At 34.5% G+C, this 27,541-nt stretch overlaps 1 protein-coding gene across 2 annotated transcripts in view; it reads left to right on the top strand.

Annotated features, from left to right (window-relative positions):
- LOC141396909 (inactive dipeptidyl peptidase 10) overlaps nucleotides 1-27,541 on the top strand; it is a 157,032-nt gene that overhangs the window by 103,452 nt on the left and 26,039 nt on the right. Inside the window, exons 2-4 of one of the 2 annotated variants that reach the window (XM_073972635.1) lie at nucleotides 5,145-5,216; nucleotides 27,082-27,196; nucleotides 27,329-27,427. In XM_073972635.1, the coding sequence (XP_073828736.1) occupies nucleotides 5,145-5,216; nucleotides 27,082-27,196; nucleotides 27,329-27,427 (286 nt within the window). The remainder of the gene's footprint in view (nucleotides 1-5,144; nucleotides 5,217-27,081; nucleotides 27,197-27,328; nucleotides 27,428-27,541) is intronic. The other variant, XM_073972636.1, reaches the window with a different exon arrangement.

Raw genomic sequence — 27,541 nt, 5'->3', positions numbered from 1 at the left:
TTTCAAAAAATTCTCAGCTCAAGATTATACAAGATTACCTTAAAAATGTCGCATAGTGTAATGTATGTAACTACATATGTATACTAGGGTTATGACTTTTCGCCATTTTTTCTCAAAAATGATTTCCTGTAGCACAGATGAATGAACTTTTCCCTATAAATCACTAAAATAACGTTTATTCTCATGGTAGAACAATATAAGGTAACAGCAATAGCCAGCTGACAGAAATGGGATGTAATGTTAGTGCCAAATTCCATACGACATTTTATATATTTGTTTCTATTTTCCATGTATATTAGGGATATTTTTTTGAGGAAAAAATTTATCACTCCAATTTGCCATATAGACTTCTGCATATCGAGGACATGTAACCTCATCCAAGTCCGAACGACGTGCCGCACACTAAAACACCACTTACAGAGGCGGTACAACATTTGTTACTATGTGTGATATTTTGTTTATTTTTTAAAAAAAAATAATAAAGCCCTAATAAACATGTGCCTTTTGATTTCAAAAACAAAAGACTGAAACAGCTTCTCCTTTTTCAATGAATTTTCAGCGATCCCAAACATTTTTGCAAGAATTTTACTTTCTGCGAGAAATTATCTATTTAGTGGAATAATATGGAAACATTTAAATTTAAAATGAAACGAATTTTCATTGATGTCTTTCGAAATATTTAACGAAATGTGAAAAAGTATTAGTTTTTTTAAATTCAAATAATTTATAGACATTTCCTTCTTTTGTTTACATATGCAGGTGACACTAACATTACAAACAAAAACAATTTTCTATGTTGTTGTTGTTGAGTTGTATTTGTTGTAGTATTTACTTTACCTTGTTTGTTCTACCATGGTTTATTCTATTGAAAGGTTAAAAAATAATGCACAAATCAATTTAAAAATATATAATTTTTTGAAAAAATATGTATTAAATGAAAAAAAATTCTCTCACAAATTATTATAAAGCATAACATTTATTCCATTACTTACTTAGCTGGCCCATTACAGAACATTTGTTCCATAGGCCGAACTAAGACAAGATCTCCATTCCTCTCTATTTGTTGCTTCGCACTCTGGAATACCGCGCCTTTTCATCTCATTATCCACTTGTTTGCGCCATCTATTCCTTGGCCTGTCAATTCTGCGTGCACCGCCAAGCGGTCCGTATTTATACGCCTTTTTAGCGGGTTCATCATCGCTCATTCTTATGATATGGCCTAGCCAACGCAATCGCTGCATCTCGATACGTTTAACAATATTGATGTCGTTGTATAGCAGATACAGTTCGTGGTTCATGCGACGTCGATATTCACCGTCAACGCAAATTGGTCCGTAGATCTTTCGAAGAATTTTTCTCTCAAACACACCAAGCACTGCCATGTCTGCTTGCGCAAGTACCCAGGCTTCGGAGCCATACATCAGCACGGGTAGTATCAGTGTTTTGTAGAGCGTTATTTTTGTTTGACGAGATGTGACTTTGTTTTTAAACTGCTTACTTAGCATCTGTTAGCCAATACAATTCTTCTTTTTATTTCACAACTGATGTCGTTTGTAGTGTTTACGGAGTTGCCGAGGTAGACAAAGTCTTTTACTACCTCAATATTATAGGAACCAACTTCCACAGTCGGTCCGAGCTCAATGGACGCATTGCGCGTCGACACCATCAACTTGGTGTTCTCACCGTTTACCGTCAGACCAACTTTAGCAGATTCTCCTTCAACCTTTATAAAGGTATCAGTTACTACTTTTACTGATCGTCCCATGATGTCTATATCATCAGCATAAGCAAGTAACATGTGGCTATTGGTGTAGATTGTGCCACTTCTTTTGACGTTTGCCTCTCGTATAACCTTTTCCAGCAGGGTGTTGAAGAGATCACACGAAAGGCTGTCTCCTTGTCTGAAACCTCTTTTGGTACCAAACTCTTCGGAGAGGTTCTTTCCTATTTTAACTGAGGACCTCGTGTCAGTCATAGTCATTTTACAAAGCCGGATGAGCTTTGCGGGGATACCAAATTCAGACATGGCTTGGAATACCTTTGAACACAGCGGGCTGTCGAAGGCTGCTTTATAATCGACAAAAAGGTGGTAGGTGTCGATCTGCATCTCTTGGGTCTTATCCAGGATTTGCCGCTGGGTAAATATCTGGTCAATGGTGGACTTGCCAGGTCTAAAGCCGCATTGGTATGGTCCAATTATCTCGTTGACCATAGGCTTTATTCGTTCGCACAATATCCCTGACACGATCTTGTAGGCAATAGGGAGTAGACTTATGCCCCTATAGTTAGAGCATACAGTCTTATCTCCCTTCTTGTGGACGGGGCACAGGATACTCAGGTTCCAATCGTTGGGTACTCGTTCTTCCTGCCAGATGGTGCTAACTAGCTGATGAATACACCTTATCAGCGTGTCGCCTCCGGTTTTGAACAGCTCGGCTGGTAAGCCATCGCCCCTGCTGCCTTATTATTCTTCAGCCGATTTATTGCTGTGGTTACCTCATCTTGGCTGGGCGGTGTACATTCAATACCATTTTCTGGGATTGGGACTGTGGTATCTTCGTCGTCTTCGCTGCTATTGGATACCAACAGATTTGAAAAATGTTCTTTCCATATGCTGAGTACACTATCTGTATCAGTTACCAAATTACCTTGCTGGTCTCTACAGGAGGATGTGCCTGTACCAAAGCCATCAGTTTGATGCTTGACTCTTTGCTAGAATTTTCGGACTTCATTCTGGCTCCTGTACATCTCGATTTTTTCACACTCCTGCTTTTCCGTCTCTCTCTTTTTCCTGCGGAAAAGACGTTTCTCCTCTCTCCTTTTCTCCCTGTATCTCTCTCGTACGCTACGCGTTGCTACGGATTGTAAAGTAGCCCTATATGCCGCATTTTTCTCTTCGGTGGCAGCACGACACTCCTGATCATACCATGGATTCCTTGGTGGAGGTCTCTGGTATCCAAGTATGGATTTTGCGGCTGTTTGCATGGAGTGGGCAATGCTTTGCCATTGCGCTGATATGTTATCGGGATGAGGAGTGCTTTGATTAAGCAATTGGGCTAGTTGAGTGGAATATGCTTTGGCTATCTGTTGTGATTGCAGCTTACCGATGTCTAACTTTCGTGTTGTGTCTTTTTGTTTGCTGCGTTTAAGCGGGTGTGTACCTTTGCTGAAACAAGGTAGTGGTCCGAATCAATGTTTGCGCCTCGGAACGATCGTACATCCAACACGCTCGATGAATGTCTTCCATCTATCACAACATGATCAATTTGGTTTCTTGTTTTCTGATCTGGAGACAGCCAGGTGCCCTTATGAATATCGAGATGATTAAATCTGTTACTGCTAAATACCATGTTTTTTGCAGCTGCAAAGTCTATCAGCCTCATACCATTGTCAGATGTTTCACTGTGGAGACTGAATTTCCCGACTGTTGGGCAAAAGATATTCTCCTTTCCAATTTTGGCATTAAAATCGCCTAGAATGATTTTAATGTCATGGGCAGGGCAACGGTCATATGTTTCTTCTAAGCGCTCGTAAAATATATCTTTGGTCTGTTCGTCCTTTTCTTCAGTGGGAACATGAGCGCAAATAAAGCTAATATTGAAGAATTTTGCGTTTATTCGAGTTGCAGCAAGTCTTTCATTCACTGGGGTGAAGCTGGATACAAGATGTTTTAGTCTCCGACTAACTACGAATCCGCAACCAAACTCATGCTTTACGTCATGTCAGCTATAATACAGTGCGTCACCTTTAGGTGTTGTTGTGAGGCCTTTCCCAATCCAAGTACGTCTGCCAATGCGAAAACTGCACCTTCTCTATAAAGAGTGCGAACATTCCAGGTGCAGATTCGCAGATCATGGTCCTTAAAACGTTTGCGGGGTTCGTAAACTTTAGAGGGGTTTGTTTTTCTTTTCTTTCGTTTTTACATAGTAGGCTGTTTTTTCTAGGGGAGGGTTACTAACCCGACGCCCAAACGGGTGTTGAAGGCAGTTCCCCAGGTGACACCACGGGGAGGTCAGTGTCCACTTGGGATGAAAGAGGGACCAAGATAAATCCTGGGCTTTGCCATGTTAAAACCGGTCAGGACCGTTGCTTGGTATCTTCCATCCCCTACGTCACCCACATTTATTCCATTAAAATATTAAAAATAGGTCATGTACAAAACACTTTGAAAAAATTTAGATTTTTTTTATTTAAAAAAAATATAAAATATATATACATATATTTGAAAAAAAAAACTTTTACGACATTTTTTATGATACTCAGAATTAAAGAAAATTTGTGAGAAACAAATTTTATGTCAGGTTAGTTATTTCATGTAGCTCTAAAGTTTATTTTAAATTATAAATCACAATTCTGATAAATTCAAATTTTATAATCATTTTGTGCGTAGGGTTTTGTAAAAAAAGATGAGGTTATAAATAGTTATAATCCTAACGTATACCTAGTTACAGAATTTCTATATTCTTTATCTTTTAACATTTCCATATAGAATTGAGTGAGTATGTTGTTGTGTAACACCAACACGTGTATAAATTCACACACATATAAAGGCGTTAGAAGGAATGAAGGTGGTGGATAAATATTTTATTTGTAGAAATGAATTCTTAAAAATATTATTGAAAGAGTTAATGTAAAATATTCACAAAGCAAATAGTTAATATTGAATATTTTATAGAAAAAATGTGAAATAAATAATTGAAAGGAATATAGAAATATCAAAATAGGGGTTTTTTAGAACTTCCATTGGTATAAAAGGAAGTTCTATTTTGGATATTTCTATACACTTCACTTCAATGTGATATATGCACAGAAACAATTTCTCATTGAAATGAGTGAAGTGTACTATGAATAAAATAGATATGTGTGTATGTTGTATGCGTGATACTACTTTCAGTTAGTACGATTTATATCCGCTTAAGTTAGACGGAAAATACAAATAAATCGTGATTTATTTTTATTTCGTTTTGAGACTTAATTTGCAAAGACTATTAAGTGGATTTTGATACAATAGCTCACACACACACAAACTGAAATTTGTATACATTTGTATATGTACTAGTTGCTGTTATATAATATATCTTCATTTAATATGGATCATAGGATAAACGTTTGTGATTATATAATTGTTGTATAATTAATTTCAGGACACGAACAGATTTGCTGTAACCAACAAATGGACAAGAAAGATAAAGAATGATGCTACTCAGAATCAGAATGTACGTGGATATACATATGTAATATATTGTTTTAAGAATTATTTAAAGAGTCAAATAGTTTAAAAGGTCAATCAGAACAAAAACCAAAAGTTCCATCCAACACTTAGTGAAATATAACCCTTCAGATAATGTTCATTTCAAATTAGACAATATCCTTTGGAAAACCAAAATATGTAGCAGATCCAAAAAACACAAACTTACATACATAACACACACATACACATACATACACTACCCAAAGATGTATTGCTCTATTTACATAAAAACCCAACATTGCCGTCATCCTTCATTCCATAGAAGCCCCAACCTGCAGGCGTAACAATAACCTTACAACGTTTACATTTGCCAACGTATGCCGCCAACAACGACCCGCCGCTATGTTTTCCGGTGCTGATAATGATGATGCTGATGGCTGACTTCAATGGTTACCATTGCCATCACATCTACTATCTTAACGCCAAGCCTAGATGACATTCTTGTTAGACTTCAACCTCATCAAAAAAGAAAAAAAAACCAACACATCTTGTGCATGTTTGAGCATGATGCACGTTCCATTTATGAATGATTTAAATGCCTTCATGTTTAAGCTTTGTTTCCGTTTATTGTGTTTTTTTGTTCATTGTTGTTGCTGTTGTTGTTGTCACTGCAAAAACAATGCACATTATTTGTTACCCAACAAAATCCTGGAAAAGAGCCAAGAATTTGTTATTCTACCACAAAAACAAGAGCAACAACAAACGCTACTATAGTTGAGAAAGAAAACAAATTAAACTGTTGTCTTGAAAACTAGTTACACTTGAAGAAATTTTGATGGCTCAATTTAAAATATTATAAATGTATTTAATTAATATAATAATACTACTCATACTTTAAAAAATTCACATTTATTGTCTATAGCAGGTTCTTATAAAAAATCTTTAAAAAATCCTCGTTTATTGCCTTCTCAAAATCTGTAAATAATCCACGTTTATTGCCTTCTCAAAATCTGTAAAAAATCCACGTTTATTGCCTTCTAAAAATCTTTAAAAAATCCTCGTTTATTGCCTTTTAAAAATCTTTAAAAAATCCACGTTTATTGCCTTTTAAAAATCTTTAAAAAATCCACGTTTATTGCCTTTTAAAAATCTTTAAAAAATCCACGTTTATTGCCTTTTAAAAATCGTTAAAAAATCCACGTTTATTGCCATTTAAAAATCGTTAAAAAATCCACGTTTATTGCCTTTTAAAAATCTTTACAAAATCCACGTTTATTTATTATATTATCTTCGTTTATTGCCTTTTAAAAATCTTTAAAAAATCCAAGTTTATTGCCTTTTAAAAATCTTAAAAAAATCCAAGTTTATTGCCTTTTAAAAATCTTAAAAAAATCCAAGTTTATTGCCTTTTAAAAATCTTAAAAAAATCCACGTTTATTGCCTTCTAAAAATCTTCAAAAAATCCACGTTTATTGCCTTCTAAAAATATTCAAAAAATCCACGTTTATTGCCTTCTAAAAATCTTCAAAAAATCCACGTTTATTGCCTTCTAAAAATCTTTAAAAAATCCACGTTTATTGCCTTCTAAAAATCTTTAAAAAATCCACGTTTATTGCCTTCTAAAAATCTTTAAAAAATTCACGTTTATTGCCTTCTAAAAATCTTTAAAAATCCACGTTTATTGCCTTCTAAAAATCTTTAAAAATCCACGTTTATTGCCTTCTAAAACTCTTTAAAAAATCACGTTTATTGCCTTCTAAAAATATTTCAAATTCCACGTTTATTGCCTTCTAAAAATCTTTAAAAAATCCCCGTTTATTGCCTTCTAAAAATATTTCAAATTCCACGTTTATTGCCTTCTAAAATATTTCAAATTCCACGTTTATTGCCTTCTAAAAATATTTCAAATTCCACGTTTATTGCCTTCTAAAACTCTTTAAAAAATCCACGTTTATTGCCTTCTAAAACTCTTTAAAAAATCCACGTTTATTGCCTTCTAAAACTCTTTAAAAAATCCACGTTTATTGCCTTCTAAAACTCTTTAAAAAATCCACGTTTATTGCCTTCTAAAACTCTTTAAAAAATCCACGTTTATTGCCTTCTAAAACTCTTAAAAAATCCACGTTTATTGCCTTCTAAAACTCTTTAAAAATCCACGTTTATTGCCTTCTAAAACTCTTTAAAAATCCACGTTTATTGCCTTCTAAAACTCTTTAAAAAATCCACGTTTATTGCCTTCTAAAACTCTTTAAAAATCCACGTTTATTGCCTTCTAAAACTCTTTAAAAAATCCACGTTTATTGCCTTCTAAAACTCTTTAAAAAATCCACGTTTATTGCCTTCTAAAACTCTTTAAAAAATCCACGTTTATTGCCTTCTAAAACTCTTTAAAAAATCCACGTTTATTGCCTTCTAAAACTCTTTAAAAATCCACGTTTATTGCCTTCTAAAACTCTTTAAAAAATCCACGTTTATTGCCTTCTAAAACTCTTTAAAAAATCCACGTTTATTGCCTTCTAAAACTCTTTAAAAAATCCACGTTTATTGCCTTCTAAAACTCTTTAAAAAATCCACGTTTATTGCCTTCTAAAACTCTTAAAAAATCCACGTTTATGCCTTCTAAAACTCTTTAAAAAATCCACGTTTATTGCCTTCTAAAACTCTTTAAAAAATCCACGTTTATTGCCTTCTAAAACTCTTTAAAAAATCCACGTTTATTGCCTTCTAAAACTCTTTAAAAAATCCACGTTTATTGCCTTCTAAAACTCTTAAAAAATCCACGTTTATTGCCTTCTAAAACTCTTTAAAAAATCCACGTTTATTGCCTTCTAAAACTCTTTAAAAAATCCACGTTTATTGCCTTCTAAAACTCTTTAAAAAATCCACGTTTATTGCCTTCTAAAACTCTTTAAAAATCCACGTTTATTGCCTTCTAAAACTCTTTAAAAAATCCACGTTTATTGCCTTCTAAAACTCTTTAAAAAATCCACGTTTATTGCCTTCTAAAACTCTTTAAAAAATCCACGTTTATTGCCTTCTAAAACTCTTTAAAAAATCCACGTTTATTGCCTTCTAAAACTCTTTAAAAATCCACGTTTATTGCCTTCTAAAACTCTTTAAAAAATCCACGTTTATTGCCTTCTAAAACTCTTTAAAAAATCCACGTTTATTGCCTTCTAAAACTCTTTAAAAAATCCACGTTTATTGCCTTCTAAAACTCTTTAAAAAATCCACGTTTATTGCCTTCTAAAACTCTTTAAAAAATCCACGTTTATTGCCTTCTAAAACTCTTTAAAAAATCCACGTTTATTGCCTTCTAAAACTCTTTAAAAAATCCACGTTTATTGCCTTCTAAAACTCTTTAAAAAAATCCACGTTTATTGCCTTCTAAAACTCTTTAAAAAATCCACGTTTATTGCCTTCTAAAACTCTTTAAAAAATCCACGTTTATTGCCTTCTAAAACTCTTTAAAAAATCCACGTTTATTGCCTTCTAAAACTCTTTAAAAAATCCACGTTTATTGCCTTCTAAAACTCTTTATAAAAATCCACGTTTATTGCCTTCTAAAACTCTTTAAAAAATCCACGTTTATTGCCTTCTAAAACTCTTTAAAAAATCCACGTTTATTGCCTTCTAAAACTCTTTAAAAAATCCACGTTTATTGCCTTCTAAAACTCTTTAAAAAATCCACGTTTATTGCCTTCTAAAACTCTTTAAAAAATCCACGTTTATTGCCTTCTAAAACTCTTTAAAAATCCACGTTTATTGCCTTCTAAAACTCTTTAAAAAATCCACGTTTATTGCCTTCTAAAACTCTTTAAAAAATCCACGTTATTGCCTTCTAAAACTCTTTAAAAAATCCACGTTTATTGCCTTCTAAAACTCTTTAAAAAATCCACGTTTATTGCCTTCTAAAACTCTTTAAAAAATCCACGTTTATTGCCTTCTAAAACTCTTTAAAAAATCCACGTTTATTGCCTTCTAAAACTCTTTAAAAAATCCACGTTTATTGCCTTCTAAAACTCTTTAAAAAATCCACGTTTATTGCCTTCTAAAACTCTTTAAAAAATCCACGTTTATTGCCTTCTAAAACTCTTTAAAAAATCCACGTTTATTGCCTTCTAAAACTCTTTAAAAAATCCACGTTTATTGCCTTCTAAAACTCTTTAAAAAATCCACGTTTATTGCCTTCTAAAACTCTTTAAAAAATCCACGTTTATTGCCTTCTAAAACTCTTTAAAAAATCCACGTTTATTGCCTTCTAAAACTCTTTAAAAAATCCACGTTTATTGCCTTCTAAAACTCTTTAAAAAAATCCACGTTTATTGCCTTCTAAAAACTCTTTAAAAAATCCACGTTTATTGCCTTCTAAAACTCTTTAAAAAATTCCACGTTTATTGCCTTCTAAAACTCTTTAAAAAATCCACGTTTATTGCCTTCTAAAACTCTTTAAAAAATCCCACGTTTATTGCCTTCTAAAAACTCTTTAAAAAATCCACGTTTATTGCCTTCTAAAACTCTTTAAAAAATCCACGTTTATTGCCTTCTAAAACTCTTTAAAAAATCCACGTTTATTGCCTTCTAAAACTCTTTAAAAAATCCACGTTTATTGCCTTCTAAAACTCTTTAAAAAATCCACGTTTATTGCCTTCTAAAACTCTTTAAAAAATCCACGTTTATTGCCTTCTAAAACTCTTTAAAAAATCCACGTTTATTGCCTTCTAAAACTCTTTAAAAAATCCACGTTTATTGCCTTCTAAAACTCTTTAAAAAATCCACGTTTATTGCCTTCTAAAACTCTTTAAAAAATCCACGTTTATTGCCTTCTAAAACTCTTTTAAAAAATCCACGTTTATTGCCTTCTAAAACTCTTTAAAAAATCCACGTTTATTGCCTTCTAAAACTCTTTAAAAAATCCACGTTTATTGCCTTCTAAAACTCTTTAAAAAATCCACGTTTATTGCCTTCTAAAACTCTTTAAAAAATCCACGTTTATTGCCTTCTAAAACTCTTTAAAAAATCCACGTTTATTGCCTTCTAAAACTCTTTAAAAAATCCACGTTTATTGCCTTCTAAAACTCTTTAAAAAATCCACGTTTATTGCCTTCTAAAACTCTTTAAAAAATCCACGTTTATTGCCTTCTAAAACTCTTTAAAAAATCCACGTTTATTGCCTTCTAAAACTCTTTAAAAATCCACGTTTATTGCCTTCTAAAACTCTTTAAAAAATCCACGTTTATTGCCTTCTAAAACTCTTTAAAAAATCCACGTTTATTGCCTTCTAAAACTCTTTAAAAAATCCACGTTTATTGCCTTCTAAAACTCTTTAAAAAATCCACGTTTATTGCCTTCTAAAACTCTTTAAAAAATCCACGTTTATTGCCTTCTAAAACTCTTTAAAAAATCCACGTTTATTGCCTTCTAAAACTCTTTAAAAAATCCACGTTTATTGCCTTCTAAAACTCTTTAAAAAATCCACGTTTATTGCCTTCTAAAACTCTTTAAAAAATCCACGTTTATTGCCTTCTAAAACTCTTTAAAAAATCCACGTTTATTGCCTTCTAAAACTCTTTAAAAATCCACGTTTATTGCCTTCTAAAACTCTTTAAAAAATCCACGTTTATTGCCTTCTAAAACTCTTTAAAAAATCCACGTTTATTGCCTTCTAAAACTCTTTAAAAAATCCACGTTTATTGCCTTCTAAAACTCTTTAAAAAATCCACGTTTATTGCCTTCTAAAACTCTTTAAAAAATCCACGTTTATTGCCTTCTAAAACTCTTTAAAAAATCCACGTTTATTGCCTTCTAAAACTCTTTAAAAAATCCACGTTTATTGCCTTCTAAAACTCTTTAAAAAATCCACGTTTATTGCCTTCTAAAACTCTTTAAAAAATCCACGTTTATTGCCTTCTAAAACTCTTTAAAAAATCCACGTTTATTGCCTTCTAAAACTCTTTAAAAAATCCACGTTTATTGCCTTCTAAAACTCTTTAAAAAATCCACGTTTATTGCCTTCTAAAACTCTTTAAAAAATCCACGTTTATTGCCTTCTAAAACTCTTTAAAAAATCCACGTTTATTGCCTTTCTAAAAACTCTTTAAAAAATCCACGTTTATTGCCTTCTAAAACTCTTTAAAAAATCCACGTTTATTGCCTTCTAAAACTCTTTAAAAAATCCACGTTTATTGCCTTCTAAAACTCTTTAAAAAATCCCACGTTTATTGCCTTCTAAAACTCTTTAAAAAATCCACGTTTATTGCCTTCTAAAACTCTTTAAAAAATCCACGTTTATTGCCTTCTAAAACTCTTTAAAAAATCCACGTTTATTGCCTTCTAAAACTCTTTAAAAAATCCACGTTTATTGCCTTCTAAAACTCTTTAAAAAATCCACGTTTATTGCCTTCTAAAACTCTTTAAAAAATCCACGTTTATTGCCTTCTAAAACTCTTTTAAAAAATCCACGTTTATTGCCTTCTAAAACTCTTTAAAAAAATCCACGTTTATTGCCTTCTAAAACTCTTTAAAAAATCCACGTTTATTGCCTTCTAAAACTCTTTAAAAAATCCACGTTTATTGCCTTCTAAAACTCTTTAAAAAATCCACGTTTATTGCCTTCTAAAACTCTTTAAAAAATCCACGTTTATTGCCTTCTAAAAACTCTTTAAAAAATCCACGTTTATTGCCTTCTAAAACTCTTTAAAAAATCCACGTTTATTGCCTTCTAAAACTCTTTAAAAAATCCACGTTTATTGCCTTCTAAAACTCTTTAAAAAATCCACGTTTATTGCCTTCTAAAACTCTTTAAAAAATCCACGTTTATTGCCTTCTAAAACTCTTTAAAAAATCCACGTTTATTGCCTTCTAAAACTCTTTAAAAAATCCACGTTTATTGCCTTCTAAAACTCTTTAAAAAATCCACGTTTTATTGCCTTCTAAAACTCTTTAAAAAATCCACGTTTATTGCCTTCTAAAACTCTTTAAAAAATCCACGTTTATTGCCTTCTAAAACTCTTTAAAAAAATCCACGTTTATTGCCTTCTAAAACTCTTTAAAAAATCCACGTTTATTGCCTTCTAAAACTCTTTAAAAAATCCACGTTTATTGCCTTCTAAAACTCTTTAAAAAATCCACGTTTATTGCCTTCTAAAACTCTTTAAAAAATCCACGTTTATTGCCTTCTAAAACTCTTTAAAAAATCCACGTTTATTGCCTTCTAAAACTCTTTAAAAAATCCACGTTTATTGCCTTCTAAAACTCTTTAAAAAATCCACGTTTATTGCCTTCTAAAACTCTTTAAAAAATCCACGTTTATTGCCTTCTAAAACTCTTTAAAAAATCCACGTTTATTGCCTTCTAAAACTCTTTAAAAAATCCACGTTTATTGCCTTCTAAAACTCTTTAAAAAATCCACGTTTATTGCCTTCTAAAACTCTTTAAAAAATCCACGTTTATTGCCTTCTAAAACTCTTTAAAAAATCCACGTTTATTGCCTTCTAAAACTCTTTAAAAAATCCACGTTTATTGCCTTCTAAAACTCTTTAAAAAATCCACGTTTATTGCCTTCTAAAACTCTTTAAAAAATCCACGTTTATTGCCTTCTAAAACTCTTTAAAAAATCCACGTTTATTGCCTTCTAAAACTCTTTAAAAAATCCACGTTTATTGCCTTCTAAAACTCTTTAAAAAATCCACGTTTATTGCCTTCTAAAACTCTTTAAAAAATCCACGTTTATTGCCTTCTAAAACTCTTTAAAAAATCCACGTTTATTGCCTTCTAAAACTCTTTAAAAAATCCACGTTTATTGCCTTCTAAAACTCTTTAAAAAATCCACGTTTATTGCCTTCTAAAACTCTTTAAAAAATCCACGTTTATTGCCTTCTAAAACTCTTTAAAAAATCCACGTTTATTGCCTTCTAAAACTCTTTAAAAAATCCACGTTTATTGCCTTCTAAAACTCTTTAAAAAATCCACGTTTATTGCCTTCTAAAACTCTTTAAAAAATCCACGTTTATTGCCTTCTAAAACTCTTTAAAAAATCCACGTTTATTGCCTTCTAAAACTCTTTAAAAAATCCACGTTTATTGCCTTCTAAAACTCTTTAAAAAATCCACGTTTATTGCCTTCTAAAACTCTTTAAAAAATCCACGTTTATTGCCTTCTAAAACTCTTTAAAAAATCCACGTTTATTGCCTTCTAAAACTCTTTAAAAAATCCACGTTTATTGCCTTCTAAAACTCTTTAAAAAATCCACGTTTATTGCCTTCTAAAACTCTTTAAAAAATCCACGTTTATTGCCTTCTAAAACTCTTTAAAAAATCCACGTTTATTGCCTTCTAAAACTCTTTAAAAAATCCACGTTTATTGCCTTCTAAAACTCTTTAAAAAATCCACGTTTATTGCCTTCTAAAAATATTTAAAAAATCCAAATTTATTGCCTTCTAAAAATATTTAAAAAATCCACGTTTATTGCCTTCTAAAAATCTTTAAAAATTCCACGTTTATTGCCTTCTAAACATCTTTCAAAAATTCACTTTTATTGCCTTCTAAAAATCTTTAAAAAATCCAAGTTTATTGCCTATTAAAAATCTTTAAAAAATCCAAGTTTATTGCCTTTTAAAAATCTTAAAAAAATCCACGTTTATTGCCTTTTAAAAATCTTAAAAAAATCCACGTTTATTGCCTTTTAAAAATCTGTAAAAAATCCACATTTATTGCCTTTTAAACATCTTTAAAAAAACCACGTTTATTGCCTTTTAAAAATCCACGTTTATTGCCTTTTAAAAATCTTTAAAAATCCACATTTATTGCCTTTTAAAAATCTTTAAAAAATCCACATTTATTGCCTTTTAAACATCTTAAAAAAAAACAAGTTTTTTGCCTTTTAAAAATCTTTAAAAAATCCACGTTTATTGCCTTTTAAAAATCTTTAAAAAATCCACGTTTATTGCCTTCTAAAAATCTTTAAATAGGTTTCAGAGATATAGCCCCGAATTTCTTTAAAAACTCAATATTTAACCATGTTTAGATGGGGTCATAAAATCCGAGCTGGATCTGACACAACAAAACCCAACTAGGGCTTCTTGACGTTTGGGTCTGTACTTTCAAAAAATCCACAGTTCGAATTGTTTGCACAAGATCACCTTCAAAATGTTGCACAGTGATATTTAAAAATACCACGTTTATTGCCTTCTAAAAATCTTTAAAAAATCCACGTTTATTGCCTTCTAAAAATCTTTAAAAAATCCACGTTTATTGCCTTCTAAAAATCTTTAAATAATCCACATTTATTGCCTTCTAAAAATATTTAAAAAATCCACATTTATTGCCTTCTAAAAATATTTAAAAAATCCACGTTTATTGCCTTCTAAAAATCTTTAAAAATTCCACGTTTATTGCCTTCTAAAAATCTTTCAAAAATTCACGTTTATTGCCTTCTAAAAATCTTTAAAAAATCCAAGTTTATTGCCTTTTAAAAACCTTTAAAAAATCCAAGTTTATTGCCTTTTAAAAATCTTAAAAAAATCCACGTTTATTGCCTTTTAAAAATCTTAAAAAAAATCCACGTTTATTGCCTTTTAAAAATCTGTAAAAATCCACATTTATTGCCTTTTAAACATCTTTAAAAAAACCACGTTTATTGCCTTTTAAAAATCCACGTTTATTGCCTTTTAAAAATCTTTAAAAAATCCACATTTATTGCCTTTTAAACATCTTTAAAAAAACCACGTTTATTGCCTTTTAAAAATCCACGTTTATTGCCTTTTAAAAATCTTTAAAAAATCCACATTTATTGCCTTCTAAAAATCTTTAAAAAAATCCACGTTTATTGCCTTCTTAAAATCTTTTAAAAAAATCCACGTTTATTGCCTTCTAAAAATCTCTAAAAAAATCCACGTTTAATGCCTTCTAAAATAGTTAAAAAAATCCACGTTTAATGCCTTCTAAAATCTTAAAAAAAAATCCACGTTTATTGCCTTCTAAAAATCTCTAAAAAAAATCCACGTTTAATGCCTTCTAAAATCGTTAAAAAAATCCACGTTTAATGCCTTCTAAAATCTTAAAAAAAAAATCCACGTTTATTGCCTTCTAAAATCTTTAAAAAAATCCACGTTTAATGCCTTCTAAAAATCTTAAAAAATCCACGTTTAATGCCTTCTAAAATCTTAAAAAAATCCACGTTTATTGCCTTTAAAAAATCTTTAAAAAATCCACGTTTATTGTCTTTAAAAAATCTTTAAAAAATCCACGTTTACTGTGTTTTAAAAATGTTTAAAAATCCTCGTTTATTGCCTTCTAAAAATCGTTAAAAAATCCACGTTTATTGCCTTCTAAAAATCTTTAAAAAATCCTCGTTTATTGCCTTTTAAAAATCCTTAAAAAATCCACGTTTATTGCCTTCTAAAAAACTTTAAAAAATCCACGTTTATTGCCTTTTAAAAATATTTAAAAAATCCTGGTATAGTGCCTTTTAAAAATCTTTAAAAAATCCACGTTTATTGCCTTCTAAAAATCTTTAAAAAATCCACTTTTATTGCCTTCTAAAAATCTTTAAAAAATCCACGTTTATTGCCTTTTAAAAATCTTTAAAAAACCACGTTTATTGCCTTCTAAAAATCTTTAAAAAATCCACGTTTATTGCCTTCTAAAACTGCATTTATTTACATAGCGGGTCCTCCTAAAAATCGTTAAAAAATCCACGTTTTTTGCCGGTAGCGGGTCCTTCTAAAAATCTTCCAAGTTTATTGCCTATAGCGGATCCTTCTAAAAAATCTTTAAAAAAATCCACGTTTAATGCCTATAGCGGGTCCTTCTAAAAAGCTTTAAAAAAATCAACGTGTATTTGATTTCAGTTCAGCCTAAAATTTAATAACTCAATAATGTCAGAAAATATCCCTTTTGTCATGGCAGTTGGTATGTTTTTTTTTTTTTTTTTTTGTTTATAAAAAATCAACTAAAAACTAAACGTTTTCAATTTAATTACTTTCATGTTTTGCATTGCTTACAAGAGTGACCTAACCTTTTGTATCTAAAGATAATCACTAACTACCAGGAGGTTATCGTGCACAAGCAATTACTTTTAATTAAAATGCATTATTTGTGTGAGTATGTGTTTGTGTGGGTGACTTACTGCCATAAACTGAATGCACCTATCGAGTAACAATATGATGACATAATGCAAAAAAGTTTATATTGAAATTTAGTTTTTTTCTCAAAGAGTAAATGTGCAATTTTTTAATTAAAGTACACAGAGAAAAATCGGTCAGCTGTTACCAAATTTTTGTAACGCTTAAGAAATTATTTTAATAAAGCCTCAACGCACACCGATATGCAAGTTTGTGCCACATTCAACTAACCTAGCATGTTGTTGAAAGTGGCTTTCATTTGAGGTTTTGATTTTGATTTTTTTTTTTTTTTTTTTTTTTTTTTGGTTTTGCTTCTTCTCTTCATAAGAAATAATTGTTTATAATTAAAATGTGTGATTAATGGTTGCACTGAATATTTATTGGATAATTACAGCATGGCATGCATGCATTTGAATGCATATTTAAAGTTTCAAAAAGTTGTGTGTATGTATGTGCATAATTTTCTCGTAATAGAATTTTAAATGGAAATTAAATTTGGCAAGGATTGAGAAAGAATTCTTGAGAGAAAAAAAACAAGCATTTTACATGACTAAATACCATATCCACTCCTTCGGGTACACTCACACACACACAAAAGCTCAAAAATATTTGAATATGTGCAGTTTCACCGGATGTAGTCCTAGGGGTCCTGATTACAATGATATTATAATTTTTGTAGGCAAGTCCATACTTGGCTTTCGAAACCGTAAGACATTAAAACCTCACAGAAAAAATTTGAATCACTTACACCAACCGATTTAAAAAAAAAATTAAAAAAAACCGTTTTTATATCTCTATGTTTTATGTTAAGAAATATATTTGACCACAAAAATACGACGTTACCATTTTCTCTTTTTATTTCCCTTCGATTATTTCATGGCAGAAATTTTTAAGAATTTCTTAAATTTCTATTATTAAATACTTCAATTCTGACCGCAAATGTATTTCCATAGAAATATTTTTTCATAATTTTTTTCCACACATATGCAACTAATAAATTAGGTTGATTTGACACTGACATTCTCGTGTCCATATATCACCAGTTACCGAATCAACCCCCCTCATATCCATACGTGAATACATTTTTGTATAGATTTCATAATTCACAGCACAAAGAAAAAATAACACACCAAAAAATATCTATCAATCAATAAAAACATAAACAAAATACTCAAAACACACCCTCAAGAGGAGGTGTGTTCAAATGATTTGGTTTTTTTTCATGGAAAACTTATTTACCTGGAAACATGCAATTACAAAGTTCAAGGTAATATTACTTGGATAAATTATAATGAATTGATATGAGTTATAATTAAATACATGTGTAATTATGAGAAAACACCTGAATGATGATGTGTTACCCACACACTCATCACTTCTTTATATCCATAACACCTATTTATTTAAATAATTTATTAATTTGTTACAGATTTATGAACATTGAAGTGTTTCCATCAACAACAATTCATCATATTCGAATTCAAAAGTTTTGCTCTCTTTTTTAATTTGTTTAAAATCAAAGAAATAAACAACCGAAAGAAGAGACGAAAATAAACAGCTTTTTGACATTGATCTTTTTGTTGAAAATCAATCGAGAAAGTGAATGAACTTCATTCAACAGCATTTGTTTACAGTTCTGTGAAAAAATAAAATAAAAACTAAAGCAGCGGCCAACGGAAAAAACAAAGTCTAAATAATAAAATATAACAACTTTTCATTACTCGAAATTATTCGAATTTTACCATGAAATACAGTTTTGGTGATGTTGTACTCATTTTTTGTTGATGGACGTCAAATTTGATATTTTACTGAATGATATAAAATGAGTATATAGTGTATTTTTTATTTGGTTCATCTAAAAGAAGAGCATGTACATTAGGGCAACATAAAAAAAATTTTGGAACTCCTATCCGATAATTTTTTTTCATTTGATCCAAAAACGGGGATCGATTAATGTTAACCCGTGTCACCAGAGGGATCTTTGTTTCTATAATCATTTGTATGGGAAGAATGCGAAAATGCTCTAAAGGACACATTTATGGTCGATGAAAAATCTTTACCAGTTAATTGTTGTCCAAAGATCGCCTAGAACAATTTTAATGTCATGGCAGGACAACGGTCGCAAGTTTCTTCTAAGGCTCGTAGAATATATCTTTGGTATGTTCGTCCTTGTCTTCGGTTGGAGTATGAGCGCAAATAAAGCTGATGTTGAAGAATTTAGCTTTTATTGGAATTGCAGCAAGTCTTTCATTCACTGGGGTGAAGCTGGATACCAGATGTTTTAGTCTCCGACTAACTACAAATCCGCAACCAAACTCATGCTTTACGTCATGGCAGCTATACAACAGTGCGTCACCTTTAGGTGTTGTTGTGACTCCTTTCCCAGTCCATCGTATTTTCTGTATGGCAGTAATGCCGGCCTTGTACTTTTCAAGTACATCTGCGCTGCATAAACTGCACCTTCTCTATAAAGAGTGCGAACATTCCAGGTGCAGATTCGCAGATCATGGCCCTTAAAACGTTTGCGGGGTTCGTCAACTTTAGAGGGGTTTGATAAATGAAGATAAATCCTGGACTCCTTGGTATCTTTCATCCCCTACGTCACCCATAGAGAATATCTTTGGACAAACAGTCGGGAAATTCAGTCTACATAGTGAAACATCAGACAATGGAATGAGGCTGATAGACTTTGTAGCGGCAAAAAACATGGTACTTAGCAGTACCAGATTTAAGCATCTCGATATTCATAAGGGCACTTGGCTGTCTCCAGACCAAAGAACAATAAATCAAATTGATCACGTTGTGATAGATGGAAGACAAACATCGAGCGTGTTGGATGTACGATCGTTCCGAGGAGCAAACATAGATTCGGACCATTACCTCGTTGCAGCAAAGGTACGTACCCGTCTAAACGTTGCAAATAAAGCACGGACAGACACAACACGAAAGTTGGACATCGCTAAGCTGCAAACACAACAAATAGCCACAGCATATTCCACTCAACTGACCCAATTGCTTAATGAAAGCAACGCGTAGCGAAGCATCAAACTGATGGCTTTGGTACAGGCATATCCTCCTGTAGAGACCAACAAGGTAATTTTGTAAATGATACAGATAGTGTGCTCAGGATATGGAAAGAACATTTTTCCAAACTGTTGGTATCCGATAGCAGTGAAGACGGCGAAGGTACCACAGATACAATCCCAGAAGATGGTATTGAATGTATACCGCCCAGCCAAGATGAGATAAGGACAGCAATAAACCGGCTGAAGAATAATAAGGTGGCAGGAGCAGATGACCTATTCCAAACCGGAGGTGACACGCTGATAAGGTGTATGCATCAGCTAGTTAGCACCATCTGGCAGGAAGAACGCGTACCCGACGATTGGAACGTGAGCATCCTATGTCCATTCCACAAGAAGGGTGATAAGACTGTGTGCTCAAATTACAGAGTCATAAGTCTGCTCCCTATTGCATATAAGATAGGATATGGCATATTGTGTGAGAGAATAAAGCCTATGGTCAATGAAATTATTGGACCTTATCAGTGCGGCTTTAGACCTGGCAAATCCACCATTGACCAGATATTTACCTTGAGACAAATCCTGGAAAAGATCCAAGAAGTGCACATCGAAACCTTCCATCTTTTCGTCGATTACGTTCAAAGGTGTTCAAGCCATGTCTGATTTTGGTATTCCAAAGCTCATTCGGCTTTGTAGAATGACATTAACTGAGACGAGATCCTCAGTTCAAATAGGAAAGAACCTCTCCGAAGAGTTTATTACCAAAAGAGGTTTTAGACAAGGAGACGGCCTGTCGTGTGATCTATTCAACATCCTGCTGGAAAAGGTCATACGAGACGCGAAGGTCAAAAGAAATTGAACGATATACACGAACAGCCATATGTTACTGGCTTATGCCGACGACATTGACATCATGGGTCGATCGGTAAAGGAGTAACTGACACCTTTGCAAAAGTCGAAAGAGAATCTGCTAAAGTTGGTCTGGCAGTAAACGGCGGAAAACCCAAACCTCCATACTTAAGTTGATGGTATCGACGCGTAATATGTCCACAAACCCCGCACCATCTGTGAATGTTGGTACCTACAATTTTGAGGTAGTAAAGGACTTCGTCTACCTCGGCACCGCCATAAACACAACAAACAACGTCAGTTGTGAAATACGAAGAAGAATAGTGTTGGCTAACAGATGCTACTTTGGGGTAAGTAAGCACTTTAAAACAAAGCCACAACTCGTCAAACAAAAATAACACTTTACAAAACACTGATACTACCTGTGCTAATGTATGGTTCCGAAGCATGGGTACTTGCTCAAGCAGATAAGGCAGTGCTTGGTGTGTTTGAGAGAAAAATTCTTCGAAAGATCTATGGACCAATCTGCGTTGACGGTGAATATCGATGTCGTATGAACCACGAGCTCTATCTGCTATACAACGACATCAGTATAGACAAACGTATCGAGATGCAACGATTGCGTTGGCTAGGCCATATAATAAGAATGAGTGATGATGAACCGCTAAAAAGGCGTATAAATACGGGCCGCATGGAGGTTCTCGCAGATCTGGAAGGCCAAAGCTTCGTTGGAGCGAACAAGTGAAACGAGATATCAGAAAGCTACATATCCCAGATTGGGAAAATACAGCAGCAAACTGAGGAGATTTTTTCTTAGTTCGGCTTATGGAACAAATGTTCTGTAAAAGGCCAGCTAATTGTTGTGGTTAGAAAAACGATTTCTACAAAAATTTCTGATAATGGGTTAATTTTTGTTTTGTTACAGTTCATGATTCAATCATATGTTTGCTGAAGTCCGGAGTATTTCCCCATTGGCTTAACTTCATCATTACTCTCATGTTAATGAGAATGATGCTCATAAATTCAAAATTTTAAGATGCCACGACCTTGGTAATTGTGTCATGACCCAGACTTAAGCAACCAAGTGATTGAATCTTCAACTATAACAAAACAAACAAAAACAGCGAAGGAACGAAGGGAATTTTTGAATAAATTCCAACAACATACTCACAGATAACTGTGTTGATGTTTTTCAAATCGATGATTTCTTAGTTGAATCGTGTTGTCAATGCGTTTTGTAAACCTTACTCTCTGTAATAGAGAGTAATGATGAAGTTAAGCCAATGGGGGAAATACTCCAGACTTAAGCAATCATAACGGGTTAATGATAATCTGTGCCCTCTGGCCGGCTAGGGACTTGAGGGTCATGTTCCTACATCTCAGCTTGTCGCAAATAGCTGTGGCGTGAGTGGGTGACATGAACATACTTGCGAATGAGACCCCTCGAATTTTAGGGTAGTTTCTGGTTGGAATTCTGCTACCATTGACCATGGTGTTCAAATCTGTTCTCACCTCACAGTGTGGCCGTAGATTTAGTGGCGATTATGTGCATATTTCTCGCGTGAAAAATATGGTAGGATCGGACAAATAAGAGTTCAGCCTTTCACAAATGAGACCCGGGAGGTATCTGACGCCGAGATCGTTCCTTGAGAAACTCCTGTTTTATTCTTGGACTTCTTGTTTCTGTATTCTATTCCTCAAACAGCGTGGAGAATTTGATAAATCAAGCGCCGCCATCACTGTTCTATCACACGGCTTATTCTGGTTGAGTCCTCAACAAATATGTGAGGAGATGGCGGGCAGCGCTTTGCTGCTTACGGAACCCATGCTGATGATCGACAATCGACCGACTCAACAATCTTGAGGGGAGGGTTGTCTGCTCGATAGCCTCAAACAGCGTGGAGAATTTGATAAGTCAAGCGCCACCATCACTGTTCTATCACACGGCTTATTCTGGTTGAGTCCTCAACAAATATGTGAGGAGATGGCGTGCAGCGCTTTGCTGCTTACGGAACCCATGCTGATGATCGACAATCGGAAGTTATTTCTGACATTGGGGAGGACTAAAACCTCAAGTATATGTGCTACGGACGACAAAAGCGAAATCGGTCTGTACGTTTCAACTTCGCTGGCATCAGTAGCGGGACCACCATCCCCATTTTCCAGACTTCTGGAATGATTTGGTTGGCTAGCGACAGGCTAAGAACTTTAGTGAGATAATCGACTCCCGCACGCAGAGAAAACATATTTGTATACCCTCAGCATTTATGCTAGAGAGGGTAAATACACTTTCATACGGGCAAAATGTGTCTCATCGAAATAATGGTTTTAGACCCCAAGTTTGTTTGGACGAAATCCGTTTCAGACAATTTGGAGTTGATATGGCTAAATCAACTCCACAACACATGGTCAAGTTTTGCTCCGTCCGTCTGTCTTTCTGTCTGTCTGGCTGGCTGGGGCGCACGATAACTCTCGAACGGATCAACCGATTCGGTCTAAAATATAGCTTCCGTAATATTTTATCCAAACTTAGTTTAAGTTCGAAGATGGAGTGGACATCTTCTACATCTACATGCGGTACCTCCCCCACAAAAGTTCGAAAATGTTCGGAAAATTGTGCGCACGATAACTCTTGAAGGGTGTCACCGATTTTGTGCACACTTTGCACATCGTGCTGTTCCTAGCAGACTTAGATGAAGTTCCAATCGGTCCACACCTTCGGGTGCCTCTCACACAAAATTTCGGAAAAGTTCAGTTTAGGAGCTTCTCTCGAATCGTTTGGTTTTTTGGTGTAAAAACTTCTATTCACTATCCCCTGTACGACGGTACAAGCTTCATCGGGGCCAACTCCATACTTCCTGAGAAAATAGCCTGAAAGTTGGAAAAAAAACCCTATGACACCATGTGTAGTGGTGTGTTCGAGATAACTCTCGAACGTGTCTGCCGATTCAGTCCAAAATGTGGCTTTCATTATATTTTATCCAAACTAAGTTTATGTTCGAAGATAACTCTTGAAGAGTGTAACCGATTTTATGCATACTTTGCACATCGCGATATTTCTACCAGACTTAGATAAGGTTCCAATGTGGATTCAATAGGACCACTCCTTCTGGTACCTCCACCACAAAAGTTAAAAATGTTCGGAAAAATTGTGCGTACGATAACTCTTGATGAGAGTGACGGATTTGGTCCATACTTTACACATCCTAATATATCTACCAGATATAGATCAGGTTCGAATATGGGCTATATTTGTTCACTCCTTCGGGTAAAACTTTCGTATAAGTTTACTTTAAGACCTGCAATCGACTCACTTTGATTTTTGTTGAAGCAAACTGCATTCGCTGCTTCAATTACGACGGTAACAGTTTTTTCAGGGGCAAGTCCATAATTCTTGAGAAAACAGCCCGAAAGGTGTAAAAACCCCCATGGCACCATATGTAGTGGCTGGACAGAACGATAACTCTCGAACTGATCAACCGATTTGGTTCAAAATTTGGCCTTCGTCATATTTTGTCCAAACTTAGTTTCAGTTCGCAGATGGCCAATACCGGTCCACAACTTCCGGTACTTCCCCCCAATATTTAAAACATCTTACAAATATGTAAAGATATATCTTAAATGGGGCAATCAATTTGGTCCAAAATTTGGATATCCTAATATTTTGTGCAAATTTAGTTTAACTTCTAAAATGGCCTATATCGGTCCTCTCCACAGGGTTCCTCCCCCACAAAAGTTCAACATTTGTGTATAAGTGCAGTTTAAGGTCTGTCCGAAGAACCTTTGGAAATGTATACCGATGCTGTTCGTTGTAGTCCTGCTTAAAGCGATATTATGTTTTCTGTAGACAAATCCATGCTTCCTGGCATACTGGTCCAAAAATTATACATGGCCCACTGAAATGATTAGTAGGCGCCATATTTATCGAAAATATATGACTCCCAAAATAAAATCCACTTCCATAACGGCCCAAGTCGGTCAATTTCTTTAAGTACCTACTCCGTAACACCGTTGAACTACTCTACATATTTTTCGGCAAGTTCAAATGTCTAAAAAAGGCCACCAAATTCTGAAAAGAAAAGATACATTCGATCTGTCCGTAGATGAAAGTTTAAATTCACATAGGCTGAGGGTATATCTCTGTGGTGAAGGTATTTTATGGAGTGGAACCATATGTCCTATGATAGAAAAATTTGAACCAAATCGGTTGTTCCTTTCGAGATTTATCGTACGCTTCAGCCACGACGACCGACATGCGCCGTGGTGCTTAATATGAGTACCTACCTTACGGTCTACCTCACAGTGCTCTTAACACCGGGTGAATACAATGCGTCTACCAACGCCCCATCTAAACTCCTGCCTTTCTTTGGATCAGGCTACCGGTTGATATGCAACTCCACGTTTGGGTATAAAACACAGCGACCGCGATGCTCCTACAAGGGGGCCAACACCAACTGCCAGGCCAGATCCGAGGATATGGGGCCCCCGCGGTACCAGAATATAGCCTCTGGTCAGGCTTTGTGGCCAATGATCACTACCAGTTGGACTCCAAACAGTCCCGGACTGGTGACCTCCTCCTCCAATTAAGCCAGCAGAAAAAACATACAAGACACGACCACAAACAATTAACATGCTGTTCTCACGGACTGCACAATGGGCCCACAGGGATCGCGGCAACGAAGAACACAACACAAACAATTGACAAAAGCCACCCTCACGGATGACTGGCACGACATCCACACCAGGGAAAAACGACGCCGCACCGACACCAACTTTCCTCCACCAACAAACCCAACTGTAGAGACGACTATATCAAGGGATTACCTCCACTAAGTCTAGTCCTTCTCCTAACAAACACTTGACGTACAAAGCTACTTAAACAACTAAAGGTCCATCTGTCTTCAAGTGCCCTACTGAAATCCCACACCGCCCCTCCATACGTGATACCCATATTGACTAAATCTCTTATGTGATCATAGTACCGACATTCCGTCAGTATATACCGCCAGTCTTTAGTCATATCGCACCCACATAAATCTGTCCCGGACAGGCCTCTTGCATATGAAAATGCATTTAGAGAGCCATGCCCCGTCAGTAAGAATCCCAGACTCATGCTAAAGCCGAAGTCTGGGCGGTCCAGTACAAACGTTGCGTCACGAATAAATTCGTACGTCACCCTCTGTTTGTCACGGTCCGTCCACCTAACAGCAGCACGCTCCCGAAGGATTGCACTGCGCCGCCTAACATCCACAATACACCAGATCAGAAGGCTTGAGCCAATCATCCTCAGACAGTTGCAAGCCATGCTTCAACTTGTACAGAACAGTCCTACATCTCGCTTCCATGTCAAAGGGCAGGGCGCCAAGTAGCACCTGCATTGCATCCGTAGACACAGTGCGACACTCTGGCAGACATGCTAACATGACCACTCGTTGACACGACAAGAGCTTCCTACGTCCAAAAGCAGACTCTGCTGCGGAGCACCATACAGGAGTACCATATGTTGCACAGGCAACAAAAAGTCCACCACATATGGTGCGCACGGAACGCCTGCTCAAACCCCAGAAGGTCCGCAAGACCGTTCTAACCATACCAGCAACAGCAGTTAATTTGTCCTTCAAAGTGCGGCAGTTAATTCATTCTCTCGGCCATCGTTATTCCAAGGTACTTGACTTGCTTGACATATCGTATGCCGTGGTTACCAAATCGAACGTGGGGAGGTCGCCTGTGCGCTAATCTGCATTTCAGCAGCATTAGCTTAGTATTCTCCCTAGACAATCTCAACACTCACTCGGTCACTCCAGACCCCCACGATGCCCATTGCCTCCTCAGCACGACGTTCCAGTTCGACACGAGTCTCACCTTGAAAGTGGTCGCTAACTCCCGCAGCAGAGAATCCATCATAAGGTTCCAAACAAATGGACCCTAGATAGACCTCTGAGGGCAGACTCGCTCCACATCTGTCCAGACCGTCTCATTGGATCCCACACGCCGACCGACAGACGGACGGGTCTACATCGACTCGGAATTGTATTGAACGGATATCACTCAAACATTATTAGGGTCTAAAACCATTATTTCAATACGCCACATTTTTAACCGTATCAAAGCTTAAAGACTCTTTAGTGTAAAGGCAAAGGGTATAATTAACTTCCGATCTGAGGCTTGGAAGGGCCACTTTCTACTTGGGATTTAAGAAGAACCAATATACGTTGTGGACTTTATAGTGTATCTTTGGATACACTCAAATTCGAGTTTCAAAATTTCCGAATTCGTATAGAGAGGGACTATTTCTATAAAGGTAAAAAAAATAAAAACATTATACAAATATACATAATTAAGTTATTACAAAATACCAAAAAAAATACAATTGGTTGTTGTCTTGAAAATGAAAATCTAAGCCATAATGTGTTGTGATTTTCAAGGTTAATTACATCATAATAGAATCATTTGCAAGGACACTAGTATATCATGTAACTGTTCCTAGGACCACAAATAAAAACAAAGCACAACACATCATCACATCTCATAGCTGCAAAAACAATTATCTCTACCACAAGATGTGACACATAATCGAACAATCCTACAAACATCACACAGATTATCCTCATAAAAATCATTTATAACTGACAAGACAAGACAAAATGATATGACAATCTTGTAAAGATGGCCCACCCTCCTTTAACCTTGGCATCAAAGTTCACATTTCATAATACGTATTAACAAAGAAAAATTATTATGTGCAAACGTGTAAGGTTTTTGTATATGTACTCGTATGTACATTAAGTTCAAAGGGAGAACCGAAAAAAAACACAATTTAAATTGTCTTAATATTTATTATGATTTTATGGGCCAACAATTTACTAATTCTTTAATTTTTTATTTTTCTTTATAGGAATTGGTGGCCATATCACCGGAAAGACGTAATTGGCGTGGCATATTTATAGCTCTGCTAGTTATAGCAGCTGTCTTCAGCTTAATTATATTTTCAATATTTTTATTATCACCAGGTAAGTGTACATAGTAAAGCTTCTGTTTGTCTTATATTAATATTTTTATTTATATTTCCTGGTAAATTTTTCTTTTCATCTTGTTTCTTATCTTTTAAAATATATTGTTGGAATTCCATTGATATTCACCAGAGGATGAAGCTTTACGCTTACGTGGCGTCAGATTAACATTAAGTGATATTTTAAGTAAACGCTTACAATGGAAACCATTTAATGGTACATGGCATAGTGGTAAGTGCTCATATATAATTTAATTGATTGCAGTATTGAAAGAATGTTTTGAGTTTTATTGTTAAGGGAACAAGTGGTAGGAAGCATCATTTTTAATTTTATATCTTAAATTTT

This window comes from Musca autumnalis, unplaced genomic scaffold (genome assembly GCF_047663935.1).
Source record: "Musca autumnalis isolate F117 unplaced genomic scaffold, ASM4766393v1 scaffold_3, whole genome shotgun sequence".
Lineage (NCBI taxonomy): Eukaryota > Metazoa > Arthropoda > Insecta > Diptera > Muscidae > Musca > Musca autumnalis.
Note: the sequence above shows the minus strand (reverse complement) of the source record. Positions and strands in the feature narration are given on the sequence as shown.